The sequence below is a fragment of the Oncorhynchus mykiss genome, chromosome 27 (assembly GCF_057628025.1).
Source record: "Oncorhynchus mykiss isolate SJ-2025 chromosome 27, ASM5762802v1, whole genome shotgun sequence".
Lineage (NCBI taxonomy): Eukaryota > Metazoa > Chordata > Actinopteri > Salmoniformes > Salmonidae > Oncorhynchus > Oncorhynchus mykiss.
In genome coordinates this window covers 10,839,108-10,864,746 of record NC_143048.1, presented here as the reverse complement: position 1 = coordinate 10,864,746, position 25,639 = coordinate 10,839,108, and the positions used below count along the sequence as shown (strand labels likewise).

The following is a 25,639-nucleotide window of genomic DNA, read 5'->3' as shown; positions in this document are numbered from 1 at the left end:
CGTTCCCATAGCAACGATTAAAACATTCCCTAACCAGAAACCGTGGATTAATGGCAGCATTCGCGTGAAACTGAAAGCGCGAACCACTGCTTTTAATCAGGGCAAGGTGACTGGTAACATGACCGAATACAAACAGTGCAGCTATTCCCTCCGCAAGGCTATCAAACAAGCTAAGCGTCAGTACAGAGACAAAGTAGAATCTCAATTCAACGGCTCAGATACAAGAGGCATGTGGCAGGGTCTACAGTCAATCATGGACTACAAGAAGAAATCCAGCCCAGTCACGGACCAGGATGTCCTGCTCCCAGGCAGACTAAATCACTTTTTTGCCCGCTTTGAGGACAATACAGTGCCACTGACACGGCCTGCAACGAAAACATGCGGACTCTCCTTCACTGCAGCGGAGGTGAGTAAGACATTTAAACGTGTTAACCCTCGCAAGGCTGCAGGCCCAGACGGCATCCCCAGCCGCGCCCTCAGAGCATGCGCAGACCAGCTGACCGGTGTGTTTACGGACATATTCAATCAATCCCTATACCAGTCTGCTGTTCCCACATGCTTCAAGAGGGCCACCATTGTTCCTGTTCCCAAGAAAGCTAAGGTAACTGAGCTAAACGACTACCGCCCCGTAGCACTCACTTCCGTCATCATGAAGTGCTTTGAGAGACTAGTCAAGGACCATATCACCTCCACCCTATCCGACACCCTAGACCCACTCCAATTTGCTTACCACCCAAATAGGTCCACAGACGATGCAATCTCAACCACACTGCACACTGCCCTAACCCATCTGGACAAGAGGAATACCTATGTGAGAATGCTGTTCATCGACTGCAGCTCGGCATTCAACACCATAGTACCCTCCAAGCTCGTCATCAAGCTCGAGACCCTGGGTCTCGACCCCGCCCTGTGCAACTGGGTACTGGACTTCCTGACGGGCCGCCCCCAGGTGGTGAGGGTAGGCAATAACATCTCCACCCCGCTGATCCTCAACACTGGGGCCCCACAAGGGTGCGTTCTGAGCCCTCTCCTGTACTCCCTGTTCACCCACAACTGCGTGGCCACGCACGCCTCCAACTCAATCATCAAGTTTGCGGACGACACAACAGTGGTAGGCTTGATTACCAACAACGACGAGACGGCCTACAGGGAGGAGGTGAGGGCCCTCGGAGTGTGGTGTCAGGAAAATAACCTCACACTCAACGTCAACAAAACTAAGGAGATGATTGTGGACTTCAGGAAACAACAGAGGGAACACCCCCCTATCCACATCGATGGAACAGTAGTGGAGAGGCTAGCAAGTTTTAAGTTCCTCGGCATACACATCACAGACAAACTGAATTGGTCCACTCACACAGACAGCATCGTGAAGAAGGCGCAGCAGCGCCTCTTCAACCTCAGGAGGCTGAAGAAATTTGGTTTGTCACCAAAAGCACTCACAAACTTCTACAGATGCACAATCGAGAGCATCCTGGCGGGCTGTATCACCGCCTGGTACGGCAACTGCTCCGCCCACAACCGTAAGGCTCTCCAGAGGGTAGTGAGGTCTGCACAACGCATCACCGGGGGCAAACTACCTGCCCTCCAGGACACCTACACCACCTGATGTTACAGGAAGGCCATAAAGATCATCAAGGACATCAACCACCCGAGCCACTGCCTGTTCACCCCGCTATCATCCAGAAGGCGAGGTCAGTACAGGTGCATCAAAGCTGGGACCGAGAGACTGAAAAACAGCTTCTATCTCAAGGCCATCAGACTGTTAAACAGCCACCACTAACATTGAGTGGCTGCTGCCAACACACTGACACTGACACTGACTCAACTACAGCCACTTTAATAATGGGAATTGATGGGAAATGATGTAAATGTATCACTAGCCACTTTAAACAATGCTACCTTATATAATGTTACTTACCCTACATTATTCATCTCATATGCATACGTATATACTGTACTCTATATCACCGACTGCATCCTTATGTAATACACGTATCACTAGCCACTTTAACTATGCCACTTTGTTTACATACTCACCTCATGTATATACTGTACTCGATACCATCTACTGTATCCTGCCTATGCTGCTCTGTACCATCACTCATTCATATATCCTTATGTACATATTCTTTATCCCCTTACACTGTGTATAAGACAGTAGTTTTGGAATTGTTAGTTAGATTACTTGTTGGTTATTACTGCATTGTCGGAACTAGAAGCACAAGCATTTCGCTACACTCACATTAACATCTGCTAACCATGTGTATGTGACAAATAAAATTTGATTTGATTTGATTTGAAAATGCAAATTAATTACTTAAAAATCATACAATGCCAGCTTTATGCATTTTCGCCATTATTATTACAAAGTAGGTGTTCTGCTGTGGACATGACCACTGAAATAAAACTCACCCACTGAAATAAAACTCGTTGACGAGACTGCACCAATTTAACCACTGTTTGAACCATGATTTCGAACCCTCGCGGGAATTTGATTCGTACCCCTTCCAAATCTCGTGATTCTGTGTATCGGAGGAAGACGTGGAAGTGCAAAAAACATATATAGGTAAAACCATATTTTTTTGTTTTGTTTTAGTTAAATCCACCCCAAGACGCCCGTTTTAGAAAGGTAATACATAGCTATGCTTGGAATGTATTTATCAAAATATACTTGAAAATGTGGGTTGTTTGCTAGCTTAACGTTAGCTTGCTAGCGTGATCCGGAGGTTACTAGGCCTTGTCTTATATCAACATTGCACATTCTCTGTATGGTTTCGGTGGTTTACATTATTTTAATAAACTAACTAACTACAACATGTATTGTTGGAGAATAACTTAGCTAAGCGTGTTATCCTGAAACATCCTTACTCCAGCTTTTTGGCTAACTAGTTGGTACAGTGCTAGTTAGCAGCTAGCAATTATTTGTTTAAGTCTCGCACAAAGGACTGTTTGAACTAACAGTTGACGTTAGTTAGCAAACTAAAATAAATGTGTTTTTCAACTCAGTCTCTTAATTAAGAGGAGGCTGCTGCTCCAAGAATGTCGGACAGTGAGGACAGCGACTTCTCTGACAACCAGAGTGAACAAAGCAGCGAAGCCGAGGAGGTGGACAAAAATGAGGCAGAGGTAAGCTAGCGAACAAAGTTCTGGCTAAAACTGCATACTAGCAAACAACATTAAGCCGCCTTATCTAACTAACGTTCGTTAGTTAGCTGTTAGCAGGTTGGTCACAATCGTAGCATTGTAATTCGTGTAAGATAGGGTTTTCAACACCGTTACACACACAATAAATAAAGACCAAAGTAATGTAACAAGCAGCTAGCTATCTGTTACAGCACAGCGCTAACATCGGGCTATCCAAAGTAGCTAGCCTGGCTGTGCATGGATGGACCTTGCACAGTTGAATGGGTGGGTGGAACAGATGCACCTGTGCATGCATGGCCTTCAATTTTCTACTGTATCCGAATAGATGCTAACAAATATCCTAGGTTGGCTCCAAATTGACATTGCAAGTTTCACTGCATTTGACATAACTTGTGTGTGGTTTGAATGTTTCCCCCTAAATAGGAAGATGGGCAGGCAAGTTTATCTGGCAGTGATAAGGCAGCAGAAGAGGAAGGGGAAGACTTGGCAGATGAGGAGTATGACGAAGAGGAGGAAGAGGACGATGATGACCGTCCCAGAAAGAAACCCAGGCATGGAGGTTTCATCTTGGATGAAGCCGGTAAGCCAAATCTTCACTCTAATAATAGTTGTCCACATGTTCTTGCTCACCAGAAGGTTTTCATTGAATCTATCTGAAATTCTCCCTTTCCCTCTGGTTTGTTTAGATGTGGACGATGAGTATGAAGATGAAGACCCGTGGGAGGAAGGTGCTGAGGATATTTTGGAGAAAGGTGAGGTCACACATGCTGCCTTGTTTGAGGATATCTAACACCTAAGAGGGAGTTATGAATGAACAACGTTGGGGGTAGTTGTCTGTTGAGGAGGACTCAGTTCATGAACTTTGTTGCGTTTAAATTATTAGAAAATAACTTTCCTATGGGTGGTGTGCAGATGCTTAGGCATGATGGATTAGTCTGTAGTATTGTTTGGATTCCAGAAGGGACGAGAAGCATTACAAGTACAATCAAAACATCTAAGCCCAAATTATTATTTGTGAGAGTATTGACTGTGTTCTTCCTGCGCTAATAATTCCTTTTCTTGTGCATGCCTCCTTCAGTTAACGGTAAATCAATTCCAGATTTTCTGCTGTCTGTTTTCCTTGTATCTAATTAAATTGATTAGTTATATCTCATTCAACAAGTCACATTATGTTATAACTCCACCCACATTTCCGCACTACTGCACATCTAACGGAGCACAGACGGCAAATACATTATTGGGAACTCCTATAGTAACTGGACTACCTGTATGAAGTAATACATTAGAGTATTGTATTTGACAGCTACAAAATATTGTAGAAATGTAGTTGGATGGTATGTTAACCTGACACCAGCAGAGTTATGACTTGTCAATAATCTGACCATGGTGTTCTAGGCACTTACATGATCAAAGAGGGAACCAAATGTGACCATTTGCCTGAAATGCTACCTGTTAGAAGAAAGCTAATATATGTGTGAATTAGCTAACTGATATTGTTTAAGCTTTTTGTGGCACATCAATCAGCCATATCACAAAGACTCACAATCATCCACAATACAATTATCCATAGTCTCATGTGCCATTTGGTCTAGTCTTATATCATCATAAATGTTTATTTTTTCCTTTAATTTGTTCCTACCTGTGCACTTGCCACTCTGTGTGCACATGACAATCTCATTTGGTTCTTAATGTGTGTTCCTCCCTCTACCAAAACCTGGCTGGCCTGGAGCAGAGGAAGCTGAGGGTAAGTGTTATCTATCTTCTTCCAATAGGAAAAAGACCCACCTAGCACTTGCGGCTAGACATACAGTGCATTCGGGAAGTATTCAGACCCCTTGACTTTTTCCACATTTTGTTACTTTACCGACTTAATCTATAATGTGATCCTCCATAATGACAAATCAAAAACAGGTTTTTAGAAATGTTTGCAAATGTGTATATACAGTTGAAGTCGGAAGTTTACATACACCATAGCCAAATACATTTAAACTCAGTTTTTCACAATTCCTGACATTTAATCCTAGTAAAAATTCCCTGTCTTATGTCAGTTAGGATCACCACTTAATTTTAAGAATGCGAAATGTCAGAATAATAGTAGAGAATGATTTATTCAGCTTTTATTTATTTCATCACATTCCCAGTTGGTCAGAAATGTACATGCACTCAATTAGTATTTGGTAGCATTGCCTTTAAATTGTTTAACTTGGGTCAAATGTTTCTGGTAGCCTTCCACAAGCTTCCCACAATAAGTTGGGTGAATTTTGGCCCATTCCTCCTGACAGAGTTGGTGTAACTGAGTCAGGTTTGTAGGCCTCTTTGCTCGCAAACACTTTTTCACTTCTGCCCGCAACTTTTCTGTTGGATTGAGGTCAGGGCTTTGTGATGGCCACTCCAATACCTTGACTTTGTTGTCTTTACCCCATTTTGCCACAACTCTGGAAGTAAGCTTGGGGTCATTGTCCATTTGGAAGACCCATTTGCGACCAAGATTTAACTTTTTGACTGATGTCTTGAGATGTTGCTTCAGTATATCCACATCATTTTCCTACCTCATGATTCCATCTATTTTGTGAAGGGCACCAGTCCCTCCTGCAGCAAAGCACCACACAACATGATGCTGCCACACCCAGTGCTTCATTGCTGGGATGGTGTTCTTTGGCTTGCAAGCCTCCCCCTTTTCCCTCCAAACATAATGAAGGCCATTATGGCCAAACAGTTGTTCGTTTTTGTTTCATCAGACCAGAGGACATTTCTCCAAAAAGTATGATCTTTGTCCCCATGTACAATTGCAAACCGTAGTCTGGCTTTTTTATGGCGGTTTTTGAGCAGTGCCTTCTTCCTTGCTCAGCAGCCTTTCAGGTTATGTCGATATAGGACTCATTTTACTGTGGATGTAGATACTTTTGTACCTGTTCCCTCCAGCATCAAGGGCCTTTGCTGTTGTTCTGAGATTGATTTGCACTTTTCGCACCAAAGTACGTTCATCTCTAGGAGACACGTCCTTCCTGAGAGGTATGACGGCTGCGTGGTCCCATGGTGTTTATACTTGCGTACTATTATTTGTACAGGTGAACGTGGTACCTTCAGGCGTTTGGAACTTGCTCCCAAGGATGAACCAGACTTGTGGAGGTCTACAATTTTGTTTTCTGAGGTCTTGGCTAATTTCTTTTGATTTTCCCATGATGTCAAGCAAAGAGGCACTGAGTTTGAAGGTAGACCTTGATGTCAATTAGCTTGACAGAAGCTTTTCAAAGCTGTTTAAAGGCATGACTTAGTGTATGTAAATGTATTTTCCACTGGAATTGTGATACAGTGAATTATAAGTAACATAATCTGTCTGTAAACAATTGTTGGAAAAATTACTTGTGTCATGCACAAAGTAGATGTCCTAACTAGAGGTCGACCGATTATGATTTTTGAACACCGATACCAATTATTGGAGGACCAAAAAAGCAGATACCAATTAATCGGCCGATTTTATAAATAAAATATATTTAAATAAAATATATATATATTTCTTAAAATGTATTTGTAATATTGACAATTACAACAATACTGAATGAACACTTATTTTAACTTAATATAATACATCAATAAAATCAATTTAGCCTCAAGTAGATAATGAAACATGTTCAATTTGGTTTAAATAATGCAAAAACAAAGTGTTGGAGAAGAACGTAAAAGTGCAATATGTGTCATGTAAAAAAAGCTAACGTTTCAGTTCCTTGCTCAGAACATGAGAACATATGAAAGCTGATGGTTCCTTTTAACATGAGTCTTCAATATTCCCAGGTAAGAAGTTTTAGGTTGTAGTTATTATAGGCCTATTTCCCTCTATACCATTTGTATTTCATTAACCTTTGACTATTGGATGTTCTTATAGGCACTTTAGTATTGCCAGTGTAACAGTATAGCTTCTGTCCCTCTCCTCGCTCCTCCCTGGGCTCGAACCAGCAACACAACGACAACAGCCACCACATCGAAGCAGCGTTACCCATGCAGAGCAAGGAAAACAACCACCCCAAGGCTCAGAGCGAGTGAAGTTTGAAACTCTATTAGCGCACACTAACTAGCCAGCCATTTCACTTCGGTCACAACATCTCATCTCGGGAGTTGATAGGTTTGAAGTCATAAACAGCGCAATGCTTGATGCACAAGGAAGAGCTGCTGGCAAAACACACGAAAGTGCTGTTTGAATGAATGTTTACGCGCCTGCTTCTGCCTACCACCGCTCAGTCAGTTACTTAGATGCTTGTATGCTCAGTCAGATTATATGCAACACAGGACACGCTAGATAATATCTAGTAATATCATCAACCATGTGTAGTTAACTAGTGATTATGATTGTTTTTTTATAAGATAAGTTTAATGCTAGCTAGCAACTTACCTTGGCTTACTGCGTAACAGGTCTCCTTGTGGAGTGCAACGAGAGAGAGGCAGGTCGTTATTGCGTTGGACTAGTTAACTGTAAGGTTGCAAGATTGGTTCCCCGAGCCGACAAGGTGAAAATCAGTCTTTCTGCCCCTGAACGAGGCAGTTAACCCACCGTTCCTCTGCCGTCATTGAAAATAAGAATGTTCTTAACTGACTTGCCTAGTTAAATAACCACAGGTGGACTCCAATCAAGTTGTAGGAACATCTCAAGGATGATCAATGGGAACAGGATGCATCTGAGCTCAATTTCAAGTCTCATAGCAAAGGGTCTGAATACTTATTTAAAAAAAAAGGTATTTCTGTTTTTTTATTTTTAATGCATTTGCAAACATTTCTAAAACAACTTTTTTCGCTTTGTTGTTGTGGGGTGCTTGTAGATTGAGGGAAACATTTAATCAATTTTAGAATAAGGCTGTAGTGTAACAAAATGTGGAAAATGGGAAGGGGTCTGAATACTCTCCGAATGCACTGTAGGTGTAGGTTCATAAAATACCACTTGTTTGAACTGAAGGAAACTTTTACGTTCAGTCTTATACATTGAATTGTTTTTTGTTTAATTTATGAGTCTGCTTTACTCTTCAGTGTCCAACATTGACCATGTGGTCCTGGATGAGGATAACTCTGGTTCCCGCAGGCTGCAGAACCTCTGGAGGTAATTTGTTCTAATGGGCTACGAGTGGCTAGGCTTCTTTCCATTGATATTTCAGTTGTTACTATGCAGAGCTGTGTTCTTGAAGTCTGACATTTGAATGTTTGGATGTTTCAGAGATTCCAGAGAGGAGGCCTTGGGTGAATATTACATGAGGAAATATGCCAAGCAATCCGGAAATGAGTGAGTATTTTCACAGTAGTAATCTGTCGAAATAGTTGGCCCAAATTTGTTTCAAAATAGATTTGACTTGTTATCCCCTTGACTGAAATATTGTTTTTGATTCCCTTTAGTTTTCCCGGGGGTTCTGAGGAACTGTCTGATGACATCACCCAGCAGCAGTTGCTCCCTGGTGTCAAGTATGTATCACTTCACCAAAATGGGAAATAATAAATAAATAAATAAAAATATAATTTTTCTCAATTTTTTGGTATTATATTTTCTTTTTCAAAGGGATCCTAATCTTTGGACAGTCAAGTGTAAGGTATGGGGCTAATATTTTTGTGTAGGTAGACGTCTAGAAGTTCAGTACACAATTATACTTTTTTCCCCCTATGTCATGCAACATTATTTTGCCATTACAGATTGGGGAAGAGAGAGCAACTGCCATTGCCTTGATGAGGAAATTCATTGCCTATCAATTCACAGAAACGGTATGTCCCTGCCCTCATTCTCTGCATGGATATGTTCCATGTATTAAGATGCTAATGTTTGCATTTAGTGTTTTATATGATTGATCAATTGATAGCCTGTAAATCTCTTGTAGATCAAAAATAAAATTGGAGCTTTGACAACCTGTGAAACTGTTTTAATTTCCTATACACCATTTCTACTCAGCCCCTCCAAATCAAGTCGGTAGTGGCTCCCGAACATGTCAAAGGTTACATCTATGTAGAGTCGTACAAGCAGACTCACGTCAAAGCTGCAATTGACGGAATAGGCAACCTGAGGATGGGCTTCTGGAACCAGCAGATGGTTCCCATCAAGGAGATGACAGACGTCCTCAAGGTGGTCAAAGAGGTGACCAACCTCAAGCCCAAGTCCTGGGTCCGACTCAAGAGAGGCCTCTACAAAGATGACATCGCCCAGGTACGCATGAAACACATCGTGGAAGACAAAGGCGTGACATGTATTTTGAAGACATAGGTAAATGTCCTTATCATATTCTTGAAACATACATGTATTCTCCTCCTTCAGGTGGACTATGTGGAGCCCAGTCAAAACACGATATCGCTGAAGATGATTCCCAGGATAGATTTGGACAGAATCAAGGCCCGGATGAGCATGGTAAGCAACAGCAGCACTCTGTCACCACCTGTCTACTCACCACCCTCCACTTTGATATCCCCTGACACTCTTCTTGTTGTCTGTCTCCCAGAAAGACTGGTTTGCAAAGCGGAAGAAGTTCAAGAGACCAACCCAGAGACTCTTCGATGCAGAAAAGATCAGGTACAAAGAAACATGTCTTAAAGACCATCATTATTGGGGATTTGATTACGCTATCCTAAATGGGTAAGATCGTTGCCTCAGTTACTTCCTGACTGTGTTTTCTTCCAGGTCACTTGGTGGGGATGTCAGCCATGATGGAGACTTCATGATATTTGAAGCTAACCGCTACAGCCGCAAAGGGTTCCTCTTCAAGAGCTTTGCCATGTCTGCTGTGGTAAGATGACCACGTTGCCTCAATACCACTGTTTTATTGGCCATTTGTTGACAACCCTATAGGGAAAAGTGGTCTTCGTTATCTGTACCCGTGGCCCAGTCTCTTTTATCGTCTTTTACAGATCACTGAAGGAGTGAAACCCACTCTGTCGGAGCTGGAGAAGTTTGAGGACCAGCCAGAAGGCATTGATCTCGAGGTGGTGACTGAAACCGCAGGTAACAGCCACTTCTAAAGCATATTCAGGACATGAGATATGGTATTTACTTTCTGGTTTTCATTTACATGTGTATCTGTTTTTGTAAGAGACATGTCTTGCGTGACCACAGGTAAAGAGCGTGAGCACAACCTCCAGGCCGGGGACAATGTGGAGGTGTGTGAAGGGGAGCTGATCAACTTGCAGGGCAAAATCCTGAGTGTGGATGGCAACAAGATCACCATCATGCCCAAGCATGAGGACCTCAAGGTAATGGCAAGCGCCAAACAGGCGACTACATTGGGAGGACATTTCACATTCGTCCTACTAGATTTGGGCCTAAATTCAAATTGTTTGGAAACACGTTCACATTGGTTAGAATTGTCAAAACAGTACATAATGTTCTGTAGGTTTTCAACAGAATTTAGTGCAGATATTCTCATGCCCTAAAGTAAGATATTCAGTCTACATGTTGTTGAAAGCAACATAAAGGCAAGGACCCTGGGTCAAGCCATTACAAGCCAAATTCTTGTTTTGCATAGGAATGATGTGTTATTTATTATTCTAGCCACATTAATTGGAATTTAATGATAACTACCTCTATAAACCAGGGGTGGGCAATCAACGGAGGGACTAAAAAAATACATAAAAAATCTTTAAAAAAGTAATACATTTAGGACCGATATTTGTCAAAATCGGCATCAATATGGGGCCAGAAAAAAAGGCACTTTCCAAAGTCATTATAATTTCTGCATACTTTCTATCCATTTTTTGACGTTCAAGTGTAGCCTGGATTTGTTTTTCAATCCAAAATAATAATTTATAAGGATGCACCAATGTGGTGCATTTCAATTTTATGGCCTATTCTAGCACATACTGCAATCAAGTTTCTATGTTTTTTACAGATAATAAGAAAATATGTGAAATTACTTTAATATAGGAAAGGTGTAAATTGTTTTATTTGCATCACAAAGTGACTGAAATGCATCTGAAAGGCATTGTAAAGTTCAGGAAAACATCCGGGAAGCTCATCAGGTAATAATTGTATGTATATAAAAAGATAATCTGCCTTGCATTCAATTGCGGTTTTGTCACAGTCCTTTCAAAAGTGTCCTGCGCGGCTTGTGAGTGTCGTAGAGGAAAACACAAGACAGTGTTCCTGAGTTCTTCCAACCGTTCAAACACTAGAGCCAAAATCCGCTAATAGCAGACATCGGGGGTTACTACAGTTCTATAAACTAAACGGCGCAATCAGCTGACTACAGACAAGCTCTTTAAAAAAATATATATATAAAATCCACCGCAGGCTGCATTTAATTGGCTGGCGGGCCAGATCAAATAGCCTGCAGAGAGAACTGGATTTCCTACTATTTGTGACAAATTGAGTATGTAGTATGCTTATTGGTCAGAGTATGGATATAGTTTGTATGCCAAAAGTTCCTGGATGTCCTACTACAATCACCAAAATACGAAGTATACAAGCAGTGGACACTATTTCTGTGCTTTTAGGGCCAATGATGCAAATCTTCAGAAAATGGGTGTGGCTTCACACATTTTTCAGATTTGAAGAAAAAGGCGGAAAATATGCAGCCGAAGTCCGACTAGAGGATATACAAATTCATTGCATATCAATGTAATGAAGTAATTACTTTTCAAATAAGTTACGTTACACTTTATGTTGGCTGACAATTGGTTAGCTTCGCTAGCCTTACGAACAGCATAGCATATCATTACAGCAGCTATATGTACCAGTATGTTAGCTAGCTACCTAATGTTAGTTGGCTACTAAAACATACAACTTGCCAGTATATTAACTATATGCTATCTAACTACCCAACATATATTGTCTTGATTATTCATGTATTTCTTAGCATACCTTAGTGGTATAGTGGTTGTGCGTTCTCCCTGGACATTGTTAATGAAGTCGTAAGATGTCTAGCTAGTAATGTGTTATACTTACAAGCTAGCAAGAAGTTGCATAGCAACAGCAACTTCCGGTAGACTAGTACACTCAACTGAAAGGAAATGTTTGTTTGTATACGGTTGTTTACGATATACTAAAATGAAAGTGTATAGTATGTAGTATATACTCATTAAGTATGTAGTATACAGTATGTTAGTATGGGTATTCGAAAACATCTAATGAATGACCCGGGGTCAAGCGGTTACAAACCAGGGCCCAGATTCACAAAACCTTAAGAAGATTCTTCTTAACTGCCATTTTTTTCCTTAACTATATGAAGAAAGTTCAAAGTTGCTATTCCTCAAGTAAGTTTTATTTTTTCCCTATGTTTCTTCCTAATAAAGAAAAGAAAATAGGATTCTTATGTTTTAGGATTTGTTATTGGAAATGTACTTAACTTTAGGACAGCTAAACCCTTGTCTTCTAACAACTGGATATTTTTGTAGCCATTAACGTTTTGTTACGCCAATGCCACAGACAAAGTTGGCTACCGAACATTTTAAATACAACAAGAATACAAATTAAATGCATGTTATGTAGCTAGCTAGTGTTAAATAGCTAGAGTTAGCTTGTCAATTTGCAAAGAAGAACTTGGCTAACTTAGCTAGCTAACTTACCGGTCACGCAGTCCTTCTACCACCGTCTCTCCAATCATGGACAACACCTTCTCCTCCAGCTGGTCCACGTGAATGGTCGATACCCCCCCTCCAGTCTTCTTCTACTCCCTGCTTCTGTCAGCTCCCTTCTTAGCTGCCGACTTGATGCCGGACCACTTTTTTTACAGCGTCACTGTCCCTTGCCATACCCCCGATGGCAGAGACAGAATCTGCTTCTCTCGGCCATCCTCTTTTTTGGTCTCTGCAGTGACCCGCAGTTATCGAGTCTCCCCAACAGCAATCTTTACCTGCTGCTATTTTCTCAAACCATGTCGTCAAGCTCTTGTTTGCTGAAGATTTATTGCACTTTCCTTGGTTTTCCATTTTTATATAGATAGTCTTATGGCTATAATCTGGGGGGGAAAAGTGTTTTTGTTTATAGTTTGCGAGCCAAAAAATAATAAAATATATTTATTCTCGAGACATAAAGCAGATTAATACATGGAAATATCTACACTTCATTATAGTGGGCCAAAGCCTATGTTCCCTGTCACATAGGCTTATTTATTGGTTCCAAGCACGTCACTAATGTCAATGCCACAAAGAAGATATTTACGAAGCTCCTAAGAACTATGAATTCCTAAGAACATTTTGAGGAATTGCACTTATCAACTTCTTATTTTTTTTCCTTTTAACTTCTTAGGTATTTTTCTTTAGTAATGTTTTGTGAGTCCGGTCCCAGATTCTTTTTTGCATAGGAAGGGTCTGGTGTCGATGTCGACCGATTAATCGGAATGGCCGATTTCAAGTTTTCAAAACAAAACGTATTTTTGGACACCGATTTGGCCATTTAAAAAAAAAAAATTTATTATATATTTTTTTTACACCTTTATTTAACTAGGCAAGTCAGTTAAGAACACATTCCTATTTTCAATGACGGCCTTGGAACGGTGGGTTAACTGCCTTGTTCAGTGGCAGAACGACAGATTTTTACCTTGTCAGCTCGGGGATTCAATCTTGCAACCTTACAGCTAACTAGTCCAACGCTCTAACCACCTGCCTTTCATTGCACTCCACGAGGAGCCTGCCTGTTACGCGAATGCAGTAAGAAGCCAATGTAAGTTGCTAGCTAGCATTAAACTCATCTTATAAAAAACAATCAATCATAATCACAAGTTAACTACACGTGGTTGATGATATTATTAGTTTATCTAGCATGTCCTGCGTTGCATATAATCGATGCGGTGTGCATTTGCGGAAAAAGGACTGTCGTTGCTCCTATGTGTACCTAACCATAAACATCAATGCCTTTCTTAATCAATACACAGAAGCATACATTTTTAAACCTGCATATTTAGCTAAAAGAAATTCAGGTTAGCAGGCAATATAAACCAGGTGAAATTGTGTCACTTCTCTTGCGTTCATTGCACGCAGAGTCAGGGTATATGCGATAATAATAAACGTTTTGTTTTCGAAATGATAGTTTCCGAATTCGACCATATTAATTTCTGTGTGTTATGTCATAATTAAGTCTATGATTTGATAGAGCAGTCTGACTGAGCAATGGTAGGCAGCAGCAGGCTCGTAAGCATTCATTCAAACAGCACTTTAGTGCGTTTTGCAAGCAGCTCTTCACTGTGCTTCAAGCATTGAGCTGTTTATGACTTCAAGCCTATCATCTCCCGAGATTAGGCTGGTGTAACCGATGTGAAATGGCTAGACAGGTAGTGGGGTGTGCGCTAATAGCGTTTCAAACATCACTCGCTCTGAGACTTGGAGTAGTTGTTCCCCTTGCTCTGCATGGGTAACGCTGCTTCGAGGGTGGCTGTTGTCGATGTGTTCCTGGTTCGAGCCCAGGTAGGGGCGAGGAGAGGGACGGAAGCTATACTGTTACACTGGCAATACTAAAGTGCCTATAAGAACATCCAATAGTCAAAGGTATATGGAATACAAATGGTATAGAAAGAAATAGTCCTATAAATACTATATTAACTACAACCTAAAACCTCTTACCTTGGAATATTGAAGTCTCATGTTAAAAGGAACCACCAGCTTTCATGTGTTCTGAGCAAGGAACTTAAACATTCGCTTTTTTACATGGCACATATTGCACTTTTACTTTCTTCTCCAACACTTTGTCTTTGCATTATTTAAACCAAATTGAACATGTTTCATTATTTATTTGAGGCTAAATCGATTTTTATTGATGTATTATATTAAGTTAAAATAAGTGTTCATTCAGTATTGTTGTAATAGTCATTATTACAAATACATGTAAAAAATTGGCCGATTAATCGGTATCGGCTTTATTTGGTCCTCCAATAATCGGTATCGGCGTTGAAAAATCATAATCGGTCGACCTCTAGTCTGGTGGTATTTATTAGTCAAGCCACATAAACTGGAAGTTAGAGAGGAAATACCAGCAACATAACATCAGAGCATGATGAAGACATTAGGCTTCCCAGAAATGTGGGACGGATAGAATTACAGGATCAACACATTCACGAGGCAACCAGACATTCCCACTGTGTTCTGTTCATTCTCAACGGCACTGATGCAAAATAATGGTTTGTCATTGATGCCTGGTCTGTGTGCAGGATCCTCTGGAGTTCCCGGCCCACGAGCTGAGGAAGTACTTCCGTATGGGTGACCACGTCAAGGTGATAGCAGGCCGCTACGAGGGTGACACCGGCCTCATCGTACGTGTGGAGGAGAACTTTGTCATCCTCTTCTCTGACCTCACCATGCACGAGGTAAGCAACGTCACATTATTGGACTCTGATATCAACTTGTTTGTTATAATGATGTTTTTGCTTATTCCCATGTAACTTCAGTGAACCATTATCGATGTTACGGGGGTGTGTGTGCTCTACAGTTGAAGGTCCTGCCCAGGGACTTGCAGCTGTGCTCTGAGACGGCATCAGGGGTAGATGCTGGGGGCCAGCACGAGTGGGGGGAGTTGGTCCAACTGGACCCCCAGACCGTGGGAGTTATTGTCAGGCTGGAGAGGGAGACATTCCAGGTTGTTATCCTTAATCTTCCAGAAATAATCAGGTTCAGATCTAGGCAAACCTAACATTCTTTCATAAGCGATTGGGTATGTGGGCTTAGAGTCGTGCCTGCTGGAAAGATGTTTTGTCCCATTTCATTTGTTCTTGGAATGGGTACTTGTGTGATATTGTGCAATTTTACAATTGGTTCCTTGTGTAACGTATATTAAATTGTGACCGATGAGCCTAAATCCCTGAGAATCCCTACAGGGCTCACATGTATTCCTCCTCTTCTCCCCAGGTCCTCAACATGCATGGCAAGGTGCTGACAGTGCGTCACCAGGCAGTGAATCGACGGAAAGAGAACCGCTTTGCCGTGGCACTGGACTCTGAGCAGAACAATATCCACGTCAAAGACATCGTCAAGGTCATCGACGGGCCACACTCGGTAAGATTCACGACCACAGTTCTGCTTTCTGTAGGTCTAAACTCATAGAAAATGTATTTCTCAACTCCAGCTATAGTAGGGCCCTATAAAATCGATGCGGAAGAACGCGGACGAAATCACGGAATCCAGACATTAAAACGTAATTCAACAATATTTCAAAATGTATATGTTGGTAGGAAATCAAATAAACGTATTGAACTTATTAGAACACTTTATTAATTTGCCTAAGATTATCATAATACATTAACAAAATGCATCAGTGATTTTTACTTTCTGAAGAGTCAACACAGAATTGCCTCTATCTGTGAGTGCGTTTGTCTACAGCACCACTTTGTGTAGCCGTTAGCGATGATGCTAATGAGAACTGGGTTCTGGTAGATGGAAAAGATTTCCAAAAAAACTTAATTAAATGTTAACTACAAAGTAGTCTGTCTACTTGGCAGAATAATCCTAATTATTTGCATCATTCTAGTGTCGAGTTGTTTAGCAAAGTCTGCAATCACACGTGCGCTATAGAAACACTGCTAACCAAAAGTCTTTTGCCGTTAAAGAGCATCTGTACCCAAAAATGACAATTCCTTAGATTTTCCCCAGACGTTAAATGTGGTTTCCTGATGTTATTTAAGCCTTGTTGTGGACTTAGAACGTACAATGTTGTTTTTGTATCCTGATTTTTAAAGAGTGCGAGGATCTGAAAACTGGAAAATGTCATTTGGGAGGAAACTAAACGGAATTAAGCAAAAAATGTAACATTTTCTAGGGCTCTACTATTGGCCTCCATCTAGGTTTGGCTACTGTACTTTCAAAGCCAGTTTCTTCCCTCATTAAAAAATCTGTAGCAGTTGGCTTGAAGAGCCTTTTCATGCTCAAAATGGGACTGTATGTTGAGTTTTAGGCCATATTGCCCCATCTCGAGCTATTTTTCTATTTGCACGAGGTACGATTAGCATGAATAGATTGTTAGCATATAAGTGGTGTGTGGTTTGTTTGCCAGGGGCGTGAGGGGGAGATCCGCCACATTTTCCGAGGCTTTGCCTTCTTGCACTGCAAGAAGCTGGTGGAGAACGGGGGCATGTTTGTCTGCAAGACACGCCACGTGGTGCTGGCCGGGGGCTCCAAGGTCAGTCTCCCACTCGCTTTCACCGCATCACCACTTTTACATCACGTTCAAGTCTTCCATCTACTCTTAACCTTCTCCAGTGGGACCCATCAGAGGTGTTGTTGACATCTGATTCTTCCATTCTTTGGCTATAGCCCCGAGATGTCACCAACTTCACTGTGGGAGGCTTCGCACCTATGAGTCCACGCATCAGCAGCCCTATGCATCCAGGTGGTGGTGGTGAGTAGAGTACAGCTCAGCTCACAGAGATCATGTGTTGATAGACCCAGTCATCATAAACTGTTTATTGCACAGCTGTTGTTCATTTGTAGATATTAGGGGACGGACTCTTAGTGCAGGATACAACACTAAACTACTATCAGGCCAGAAGTCTTAAACAACCCCTGTCCTCTCCTTCAGGCCAGCAGCAGAGGGGCGGTGGAGGTGGAGGACAGATGGGGCGTGGCCGGGGCAGGAGGGACAACGACCTGATTGGACAGACCGTCCGCATCTCCCAGGGACCATACAAGGGTAATGCTGCGTTCATAACATCTCGTAAATTAGTAAATATCAGCTTACAACTGGGAAAAATCTGCTTGAACACCTCTTCTGGTAATTACTAGTGGGAAAGACATTTATTCATCTCTGAGCTCCGACTTCTCCCACATGCTGAAATCTGACATCGCATACTATTGAAATGATCTCAGTAACAGCGTTTTCAGCGGCAAATGCAACAGAAAAATATATATTTTTTATTTTTTTATAAACAATAGATATTTCTAACAATATAATTTGTTTGAGAGCCTGATACGCCATTAGCCAATCTGAGTTCTCAATGAGTTCAAAGCATGTGAATACACACTAGTTTCTCATAGTTTATGTCACATGGGATCCAGACAGCGTTATCATTCTGCCATAGAATGAACAATAGGCACGTTTTGCAGAAGATGCTGTTGCACCATGGGTGTTTGAGTTCCAACACTTACCCCAATGTGAATAAGAAGGATTATCTTTTGGCTTAACCTTTACCATTATTTCTCAGGGTATATTGGAGTGGTGAAGGACGCCACAGAGTCGACAGCCAGAGTGGAACTGCACTCGACATGCCAGACCATCTCTGTGGACCGACAGCGTCTCACCACAATGTTTGTTCACATCACAGATATATTACAGTGATATATTGTGAATTCAGTTTTATATTAATGCAATATTTCACCTTTTAAGTGTTATTGAGTGTTGACATGTTTTTGTTACGTTCAGGGGAGCCAAGAGGCATGGAGGAATGACTTCCACCCACGGACGCACCCCCATGTACGGTTCCCAGACCCCCATGTACGGGACAGGCTCCCGTACCCCTATGTACGGCTCTCAGACCCCCTTACACGATGGTGAGACGCACACCCCCCACCAAGGGAATACCTCTATGGACCTCCGTCAGATTATATACCCCCATGACTTGCAGTAGAGCTTGTTCTCATTGTGGTGATTCTTGTTCCCCACAGGGAGCCGTACTCCTCACTACGGCTCGCAGACGCCGCTGCATGATGGGAGCAGGACGCCGGGGCAGAGCGGAGCGTGGGACCCCAACAACCCCAACACACCGTCCAGGTAGGCTACACGTCCTGGCAGCCTGGAGGCCCAGCTTGTGTTGTATAGGGCTCTCTCTGTCATGTCAAAGTAAAGTGTCTTTGTCATATGCCAACCATATGGGTAGTGTACACAAGTACAATGAAAATAGAGTCCTTGCCAGCTCTCCTCTCAACAATGTTTCAGCTACAGAAAAATATTCAATGAAGGATTAGAAGAAAAAATAAATGTGTGAAAGTCCCTCATCAGTCTATGGTTGATAAGGGTTTGTTGGTCTTGGTCTTTTGTGTCAAAGTTGAATACAGCTCTTGTCTGTACTTACTACAGATCGTGAGAAGATGTTTCCCTAATAGGATGATTTTTTGGAAGCAGTCTTTAACCTGTTCCTCTGGTTTCAGGGCGGATGACGACTATGAGTTTGGTTATGATGACGAGCCCTCCCCGTCCCCTCAGGGCTACGGGGGCACGCCTAACCCCCAGACCCCCGGCTACCCAGAGGTGCCGTCACCCCAGGTCAACCCCCAGTACAACCCCCAGACACCAGGCACCCCAGCCATGTGAGACACACACACACACACACAATATTTTTGTTTGTTTCCTGTCGTCTTCAATGTCTCTAGGCCCCTTTTACAGTGGCGATCAACTGCTCAATGTGGATTTGATTTTCTCTGTCCTAGCCAAGTCCACTGTGTGTGTGTTCCTCAGGTACAACACAGAACAGTACTCGCCGTACGCTGCCCCCTCCCCACAGGGCTCGTACCAGCCCAGCCCCAGTCCTCAGAGTTACCATCAGGTGGCACCCAGCCCAGTGGGCTACCAAAACACACACTCACCAGCCAGCTACCACCCCACCCCCTCACCCATGGCATATCAGGTAAGACCCACCATGCTTGACATTAGCTTTTTAACCACTTAGTAGGATTTTTAGTTTTTCTTTTACTTAACACCATTTCTACGTCACTGTATGATGCAAGGAACCATTTTACAAAATAAAATGAATGTATCAGACAAATGTATTCAAGCCTGTCTCAAAATACAACACTGCCCCTTCAAAGCTCCCCTGGAGGATGGTGGGCCACGCCTGGTAGCCTATGAAAATATTGGAACATAACCATCACAACCAAATATATTTTATGTCTATAAAATAATTCCCTCTAGTGCTTGAAATTAAGGGCGTCGTCCCCGGGACGAGAAAACATGACAAATCCCCCCCAAAAAACCTTTTTTAAAGCAATAAGGCTGATGCAAGCGATCAAACCGTTCAGCTTAAAATGTTGATGGCTGTAGGCTACACATGAATATTCCAAAGTGCAATTGGTGGGAAAACACCGTTCTCAAAAGCACACCGCACTCGCAAGCGTTTTCACGTGACAGAGAATATCCATTAGAAATGAAGAGGGGGGATCTAAAGGTGCAGCAACTAGCATGGGTTACTAATATGACCAGGATTGTGCCTTTTGGCTGCTTGACAATAACACAAGTTAAATTGGAAGACAATGGAACATAGGACTAAGCTTCTTTGAAACAAGTTAAGACATGCTTCATCAAATCACATTAAACTTCCAGGTTTTAAACAATTAAGTTTATTGTTAAATAGTTCAAATGTTGACCGCGTTGCTCAGATTCAAGTTGGGTGATGTGCAAAAAGCACTTTCCTTCACTCTCCGGTCTTGTGATGACTTGTGCCCGTCAACAGAATCAAGCCTTTAGGCGTTCATTTTTTATTATCCTTCCTTATATTTGTCAAACATGACTGGTGTTTAGCCTATATTTATCTAATTAGAAGTGTCATTAAAGTTTGGCAAAAATGTTTGCCGCCTCCCTCATGTCAGCATCGGTTTGGACATGAAGCTGTAGCCAATCTGCATATCACCTACACTTTGGATATGTAAGCCTTGTTCTTTATTTATGTACAGTACTTGTCTAAAGTTTGGACGCCTACTCATTCAAGGCCTTTTTATTTTTACTATTTTCTACATTGTAGAATAATAGTGAAGACATCAAAACTATGAAATAACACACATGGAATCATGTAGTAACCAAAAAAGTGTTAAACAAATCAAAATGAGGCCTCCCGGGTGGCGCAGTGGTTAAGGGCTGTGCCAACAGAGACTCTGGGTTCGCCTAGCGTCGTCCGGGTTAGGGAGGGTTTCGCCAGTAGGGATATCCTTGTCTCATTGCGCACCAGCCACTCATGTGGCGGGCCGGGCGCAGTGCACGCTAACCAAGGTTGCCAGGTGCACGGTGTTTCCTCAGACACATTGGTGCGGCTGGCTTCCGGGTTTGATGCACGCTGTATTAAGAAGCAGTGCGGGTTGGTTGGGTTGTGTATCGGAGGACTTTCGACCTTCGTCTCTCCCGAGCCCGTATGGGAGTTGTAGCGATGGGACAAGATAGTAGCTACTAACAATTGGATAACACGAAATTGGGGAGAAAAAGGGGGTACAATAAAAATATTTTAAAAATTAAAATATCAAAGTAGCCACCCTTTGCCTTGATGACAGCTTTGCACACTCTTTGCATTTCTGGACTTTACCCCAAATAGGGTAAAATACTACCACTCCTACCTTGTCACAATACAACTAATTGGCTCAAATGCATTAAGAAGGAAGGAAATTCCACAAATTAACTTTTAAGGCGGCACACCTGTTAATTGAAATGCATTCCAGTTTGACTACCTCATGAAGGTGGTTGAGAGAATGCCAAGAGTGCGCAAAGCTGTCAAGGCAACGGGTGACTACTTTTTTGGTTACTATATGATTCCATATGTGTTATTTCATAGTTTTGATGTCTTCACTGTTATTTTACAATGTAGAATATAGTAAAAAATTAAGGAAAACCCTGGAATAAGTAGGTGTGTCCAAACTTCTGACTGGTACTGTATATGAAAAATAGATTTTAATATTATTCCATTGTTGGCTTCTCTGATCAAATTCTGATTGGAGTAATTGTTTGAAATAGTTTTTGTCAATTTGGACAACTTAAATCTACACAGAGTTTACAAAATATCCGTGGCGGACGAATATCTCTTTCCGTGACGGACTGACCAGGTGAAATCATTGATCCCTTAATTGATGTCACTTGTTAAATCCACTCCAAACAGTGTAGATGAAGGGGAGGAGATGGGGTAAAGAATGATTTGAAGCCTTGAGACAATTGAGATATGGATTGTGTATGTGTGCCATTCAGAGGGTGAATGGGCAAGACAAAAAAAAACGTATGTGCCTTTTGAATGGGGTATGGTAGTAGGTGCCAGGCACAGCGGTTTATGTCAAGAACTACAACACAGTTTCCTGTGTATCAAGAATAATGCACCACCCAAAGGACATCCAGCCAACTAGACACAACTGTGGGAAGCCTTGGAGTCAACATGGGCCAGCATCCCTGTGGAACACTTATGACACCTTGTAGAGTGCATGCCACAACGAATTTAGGCTAAGGGGTTATATTCTTCTTGTCCAACCTTTTTTTGCGGGGGGGGGGGGGGGCTGGGTTAATGTCGAGCCCTGCCACACATGTCATATTTCCCAGACATCTGTCTCTAGTATTTATTTCTCTTTAAGGTTGATGCAATATGCAGTTGTAGCATTCAGTGTGTTGACATTGTGTGGGCTCATTCTTTCCCGCTAAGACTTTGTTTATAAAATGTAAGGTCTTGCCAGGGGGAATTTATTTTAGGATCAAACGCGTTTAAATGCTGATCTGTATCCAGTTTCCCAAAAGGCTAATAAGTTCCCTAGAACTCTTGTTAATTACTGACAGCCTCCACTATTCTTGTGGTCCAGATGCGTTCTTTCCCTTCTGTGTTACCTTCTACTTAGTTCTCTGCTAAACATATAATCAAGATATTTATCCATCTCTTTGACTGCTGATAACTTCACAACGAAGTTCACTATAAATACAACGGTGCCAATGTCTTTGCAATTGATTCAAACAAGTGTAGGCTAAGTTGAACTGGGGTGTCTGCATTAAAAGATGAATACAGTAGGCTACATAGGCTTATATATTGAAATCAATTTCATGTTCAATCAAGTTCTGTTGCTAATTTTTAAATACTGCCTAGGTCTGTAATTATTGTCTTAATATATATGATATATATGACCCGTTCCAAGTGGGTCAGAAGTTTTATATACACTCAATTAGTATTTGGTAGCATTGCCTTTAAAATGTTTAACTTGGGTCAAACGTTTCGAGTAGCCTTCCACCAGCTTCCCACAATAAGTTGGGTGAATTTTGGCCCATTCCTCCTGACAGCTGGTGTAACTGAGTCAGGTTTGTAGGCCTCCTTGCTTACACATGCTTTTTCAGTCCTGCCCACAAATATTCTACAGGATTGAGGTCAGGGCTTTGTGATGGCCACTCCAATAAATTGACTTTGTTGTCCTTAAGCCATTTTGCCACAACTTTGGAAGTATGCTTGGGGTCATTGTCCATTTGGAAGACCCATTTGCGACCTAGCTTGCACTTCCTGACTAATGTCTTGAGATGTTGCTTGAATATATCCACATAATTTTCCTGCCTCATGATGCCATCTATTTTGTGAAGTGCACCAGTCCCTCCTGCAGCAAAGCACCCCCACAATATGATGGTGCCACCCCTGTGCTTCACGGTTGGGATGGTGTTCTTCAGCTTGCAAGCCTCTCCCTTTATCCTCCAAACATAGGGATGGTCATTATGGCCAAACAGTTATATTTTTGTTTCATCAGACCAGAAGACATTTCTCAAAAAAGTACGATCTTTGTCCCCTTGTGCAGTTGCACACCGTACACTGGCTTTTTTATGGCGGTTTTGTGGCTTCTTCCTTGCTGAGCAGCCTTTCAGGTTATGTTGATATAGGACTCGTTTTTCTGTGGATGTAGATACTTTTGTACTTGTTTCCTCCAGCATCTTCAAGGTCCTTTGCTGTTGATCTGGGATTGATTTGCACTTTTTGCACCAAAGTACGTTCATCTCTAGGAAATGGAACGTGTCTCCTTCCTGAGCAGTATGACGGCTACGTGGTCCCATGGTGTTTATACTTGCGTACTATTGTTTGTACAGATGAATGTGGTACCTTCAGGCATTTGGAAATTGCTCCCAATGATGAACCAGACTTGTGGAGGTCTACAATATTTTTTTTCCTGAGGTCTTGGTTGATTTCTTTTGATTTTCCCATGATGTCAAGCACTGAATTTGAAGGTAGGCCTTGAAATACATCCATAGGTACACCTCCAATTAACTCAAATGATGTCAATTAGCCTATCAGAAGCTTCTATAGCCATGACATATTCTGGAATTTTTCAAGCTGTTTAAAGGCACAGTCAACTTTGTGTATATAAACTTCTGACCCACTTGAATTGTGATACAATTTTTGGAAAGAATTACTTGTCATGCACCAAGTAGATGTCCTTACCGAATTGCCAAAACTATAGTTTAACAAGAAATTTGTGGAGTGGTTGAAACACTTCGGTTAGAGTCATTAAAACTAGTTTATGTAAACTTACGAGTTAAGTGTTTTCCTTTAAGGTGTCTAAGTAAGATTTGAAAAGAAAACTGATCAGAGAGCAGCCTTTTATTTGATCCCATCATTATGGACACATGCTCCAACAACTATACTATGTTCTCTCTGCGTGGTGTTTTGAAAAATGGCTGCTGTAGGAACGATGCGGCGGGTAAAACACTCTTAAGCCTAAGTTCCATCGCAAGAATCCCGGTTTTGATCTTTGTCTCCTGCTGTCGACCCAGGCCAGTCCGAGCCCCAGCCCGGTAGGCTACAGCCCCATGACCCCCGGCGCCCCCTCCCCGGGCGGCTACAATCCCCACACCCCCGGCTCCAACATCGACCAGACCTCTTGCGACTGGGTCACCACCGACATCCTGGTGCGCGTTAAAGACACCTTCCTGGACAGCCAGGTGGTTAACCAGACAGGCATCATTCGCAGTGTCACGGTGAGTAGCAAAGATCACACCACCTCTCCACGTTGTTATTATTATATTATATATTGTTATTATAGTATAAACACATAGGAGAACGGTTAAATTAGACCCCACCCCCCCAGGTTAGACATAGGGGATCTCATGTCTCATTCGAGGGGGCTGAGCCCCCCTTTACCTGTCTTAACCATGTGTTACGTTGATGAGTTTGTTCTATCAAACACATCATGAATGCTCTGAACCATGTACTCCATCGATGACCTGATGCATCTTCTCCTTCCTCAGGGTGGCATGTGCTCCGTCTTCCTCCAGGACACAGAGAAGGTGGTGAGCATCTCCAGTGAACACCTGGAGCCTGTCACCCCAACTAAGAACAACAAGGTAAGGCTTCTTCTCAAAACAACACCCCTTTTGAGCTCACAGGGGTCTTGGGAAACTGGGCAGTGCATAGATGCATGGTTCTTTGGGTTCATAAGGCCCTGGCTGCTCATGGTGTGTTGTCTGTGGTGCTTCTCTCCAGGTGAAGGTGATTCTAGGGGAGGACCGCGAGGCCACGGGGATCCTACTGAGTATCGACGGGGACGACGGCATTGTAAGGATGGAGCTGGATGACCAGCTGAAGATTCTCAACCTCCGCTTCCTTGGCAAACTGGAGCTCTGAGCCATCACACCCCAACCTCACGCCCTCACTGCAAAGCAGCGTCACACAAAACAAGCAGATTATGTGCCCCCATGTTCACTATCAAAGATTAAAGTGAGATTATTTTTTTCATTTAGTCAAATGTGTGGTCTTAGTGAAATCCCATCGGTTTTTAGTGCTCTGTGATTGTAATTTTTTGTCTATTGCTTTACATTTTTGGTTTAGAAACTACCTTTTGGGTGAGAGTATACTATGTCAATAAATGTGAACTGTTTCAATGTGTGGTGTCTTTAAAAACATTGCATTTTGTATATAGGTAA

At 42.1% G+C, this 25,639-nt stretch overlaps 1 protein-coding gene across 3 annotated transcripts; it reads left to right on the top strand.

Annotated features, from left to right (window-relative positions):
- The first annotated feature begins 2,451 nt into the window (after positions 1 to 2,451).
- On the top strand, positions 2,452 to 25,597 carry LOC110507502 (transcription elongation factor SPT5). Of its 3 annotated transcripts, none has more exons than XM_090224403.1 (30): positions 2,452 to 2,566; positions 3,007 to 3,126; positions 3,568 to 3,724; positions 3,831 to 3,896; positions 4,874 to 4,888; positions 8,161 to 8,230; positions 8,345 to 8,410; positions 8,521 to 8,586; positions 8,681 to 8,711; positions 8,812 to 8,880; positions 9,065 to 9,316; positions 9,425 to 9,514; positions 9,606 to 9,676; positions 9,785 to 9,890; positions 10,012 to 10,105; positions 10,217 to 10,353; positions 15,240 to 15,395; positions 15,518 to 15,664; positions 15,934 to 16,080; positions 17,075 to 17,200; positions 17,335 to 17,419; positions 17,600 to 17,710; positions 18,222 to 18,324; positions 18,440 to 18,567; positions 18,682 to 18,787; positions 19,165 to 19,323; positions 19,472 to 19,640; positions 24,491 to 24,694; positions 24,965 to 25,060; positions 25,200 to 25,597. In XM_090224403.1, exons 2-30 carry the CDS (start codon positions 3,040 to 3,042, stop codon positions 25,338 to 25,340), a joined length of 3,255 nt encoding a protein of 1,084 aa, XP_090080529.1. In that variant the 5' UTR covers positions 2,452 to 2,566; positions 3,007 to 3,039; the 3' UTR covers positions 25,341 to 25,597. The 3 variants fall into 3 exon arrangements, with proteins under 3 accessions (XP_090080529.1, XP_021443205.1, XP_090080528.1); XM_021587530.3 differs by having other exon boundaries at positions 2,452 to 2,629; positions 4,877 to 4,888; XM_090224402.1 differs by having other exon boundaries at positions 2,452 to 2,629.
- Positions 25,598 to 25,639: the final 42 nt, after the last annotated feature.

Excerpts from the sequence above, each read along its gene's own strand:
- LOC110507502 (XM_090224403.1), top strand. The coding sequence starts at position 3,040 with ATGTCGGACAGTGAGGACAGCGACTTCTCTGACAACCAGAGTGAACAA. Across the intron at positions 15,665-15,933 it reads TGGAGAGGGAGACATTCCAG|GTCCTCAACATGCATGGCAA; the intron begins GTTGTTATCCTT and ends TCTTCTCCCCAG. Across the intron at positions 24,695-24,964 it reads GCATCATTCGCAGTGTCACG|GGTGGCATGTGCTCCGTCTT; the intron begins GTGAGTAGCAAA and ends CTCCTTCCTCAG.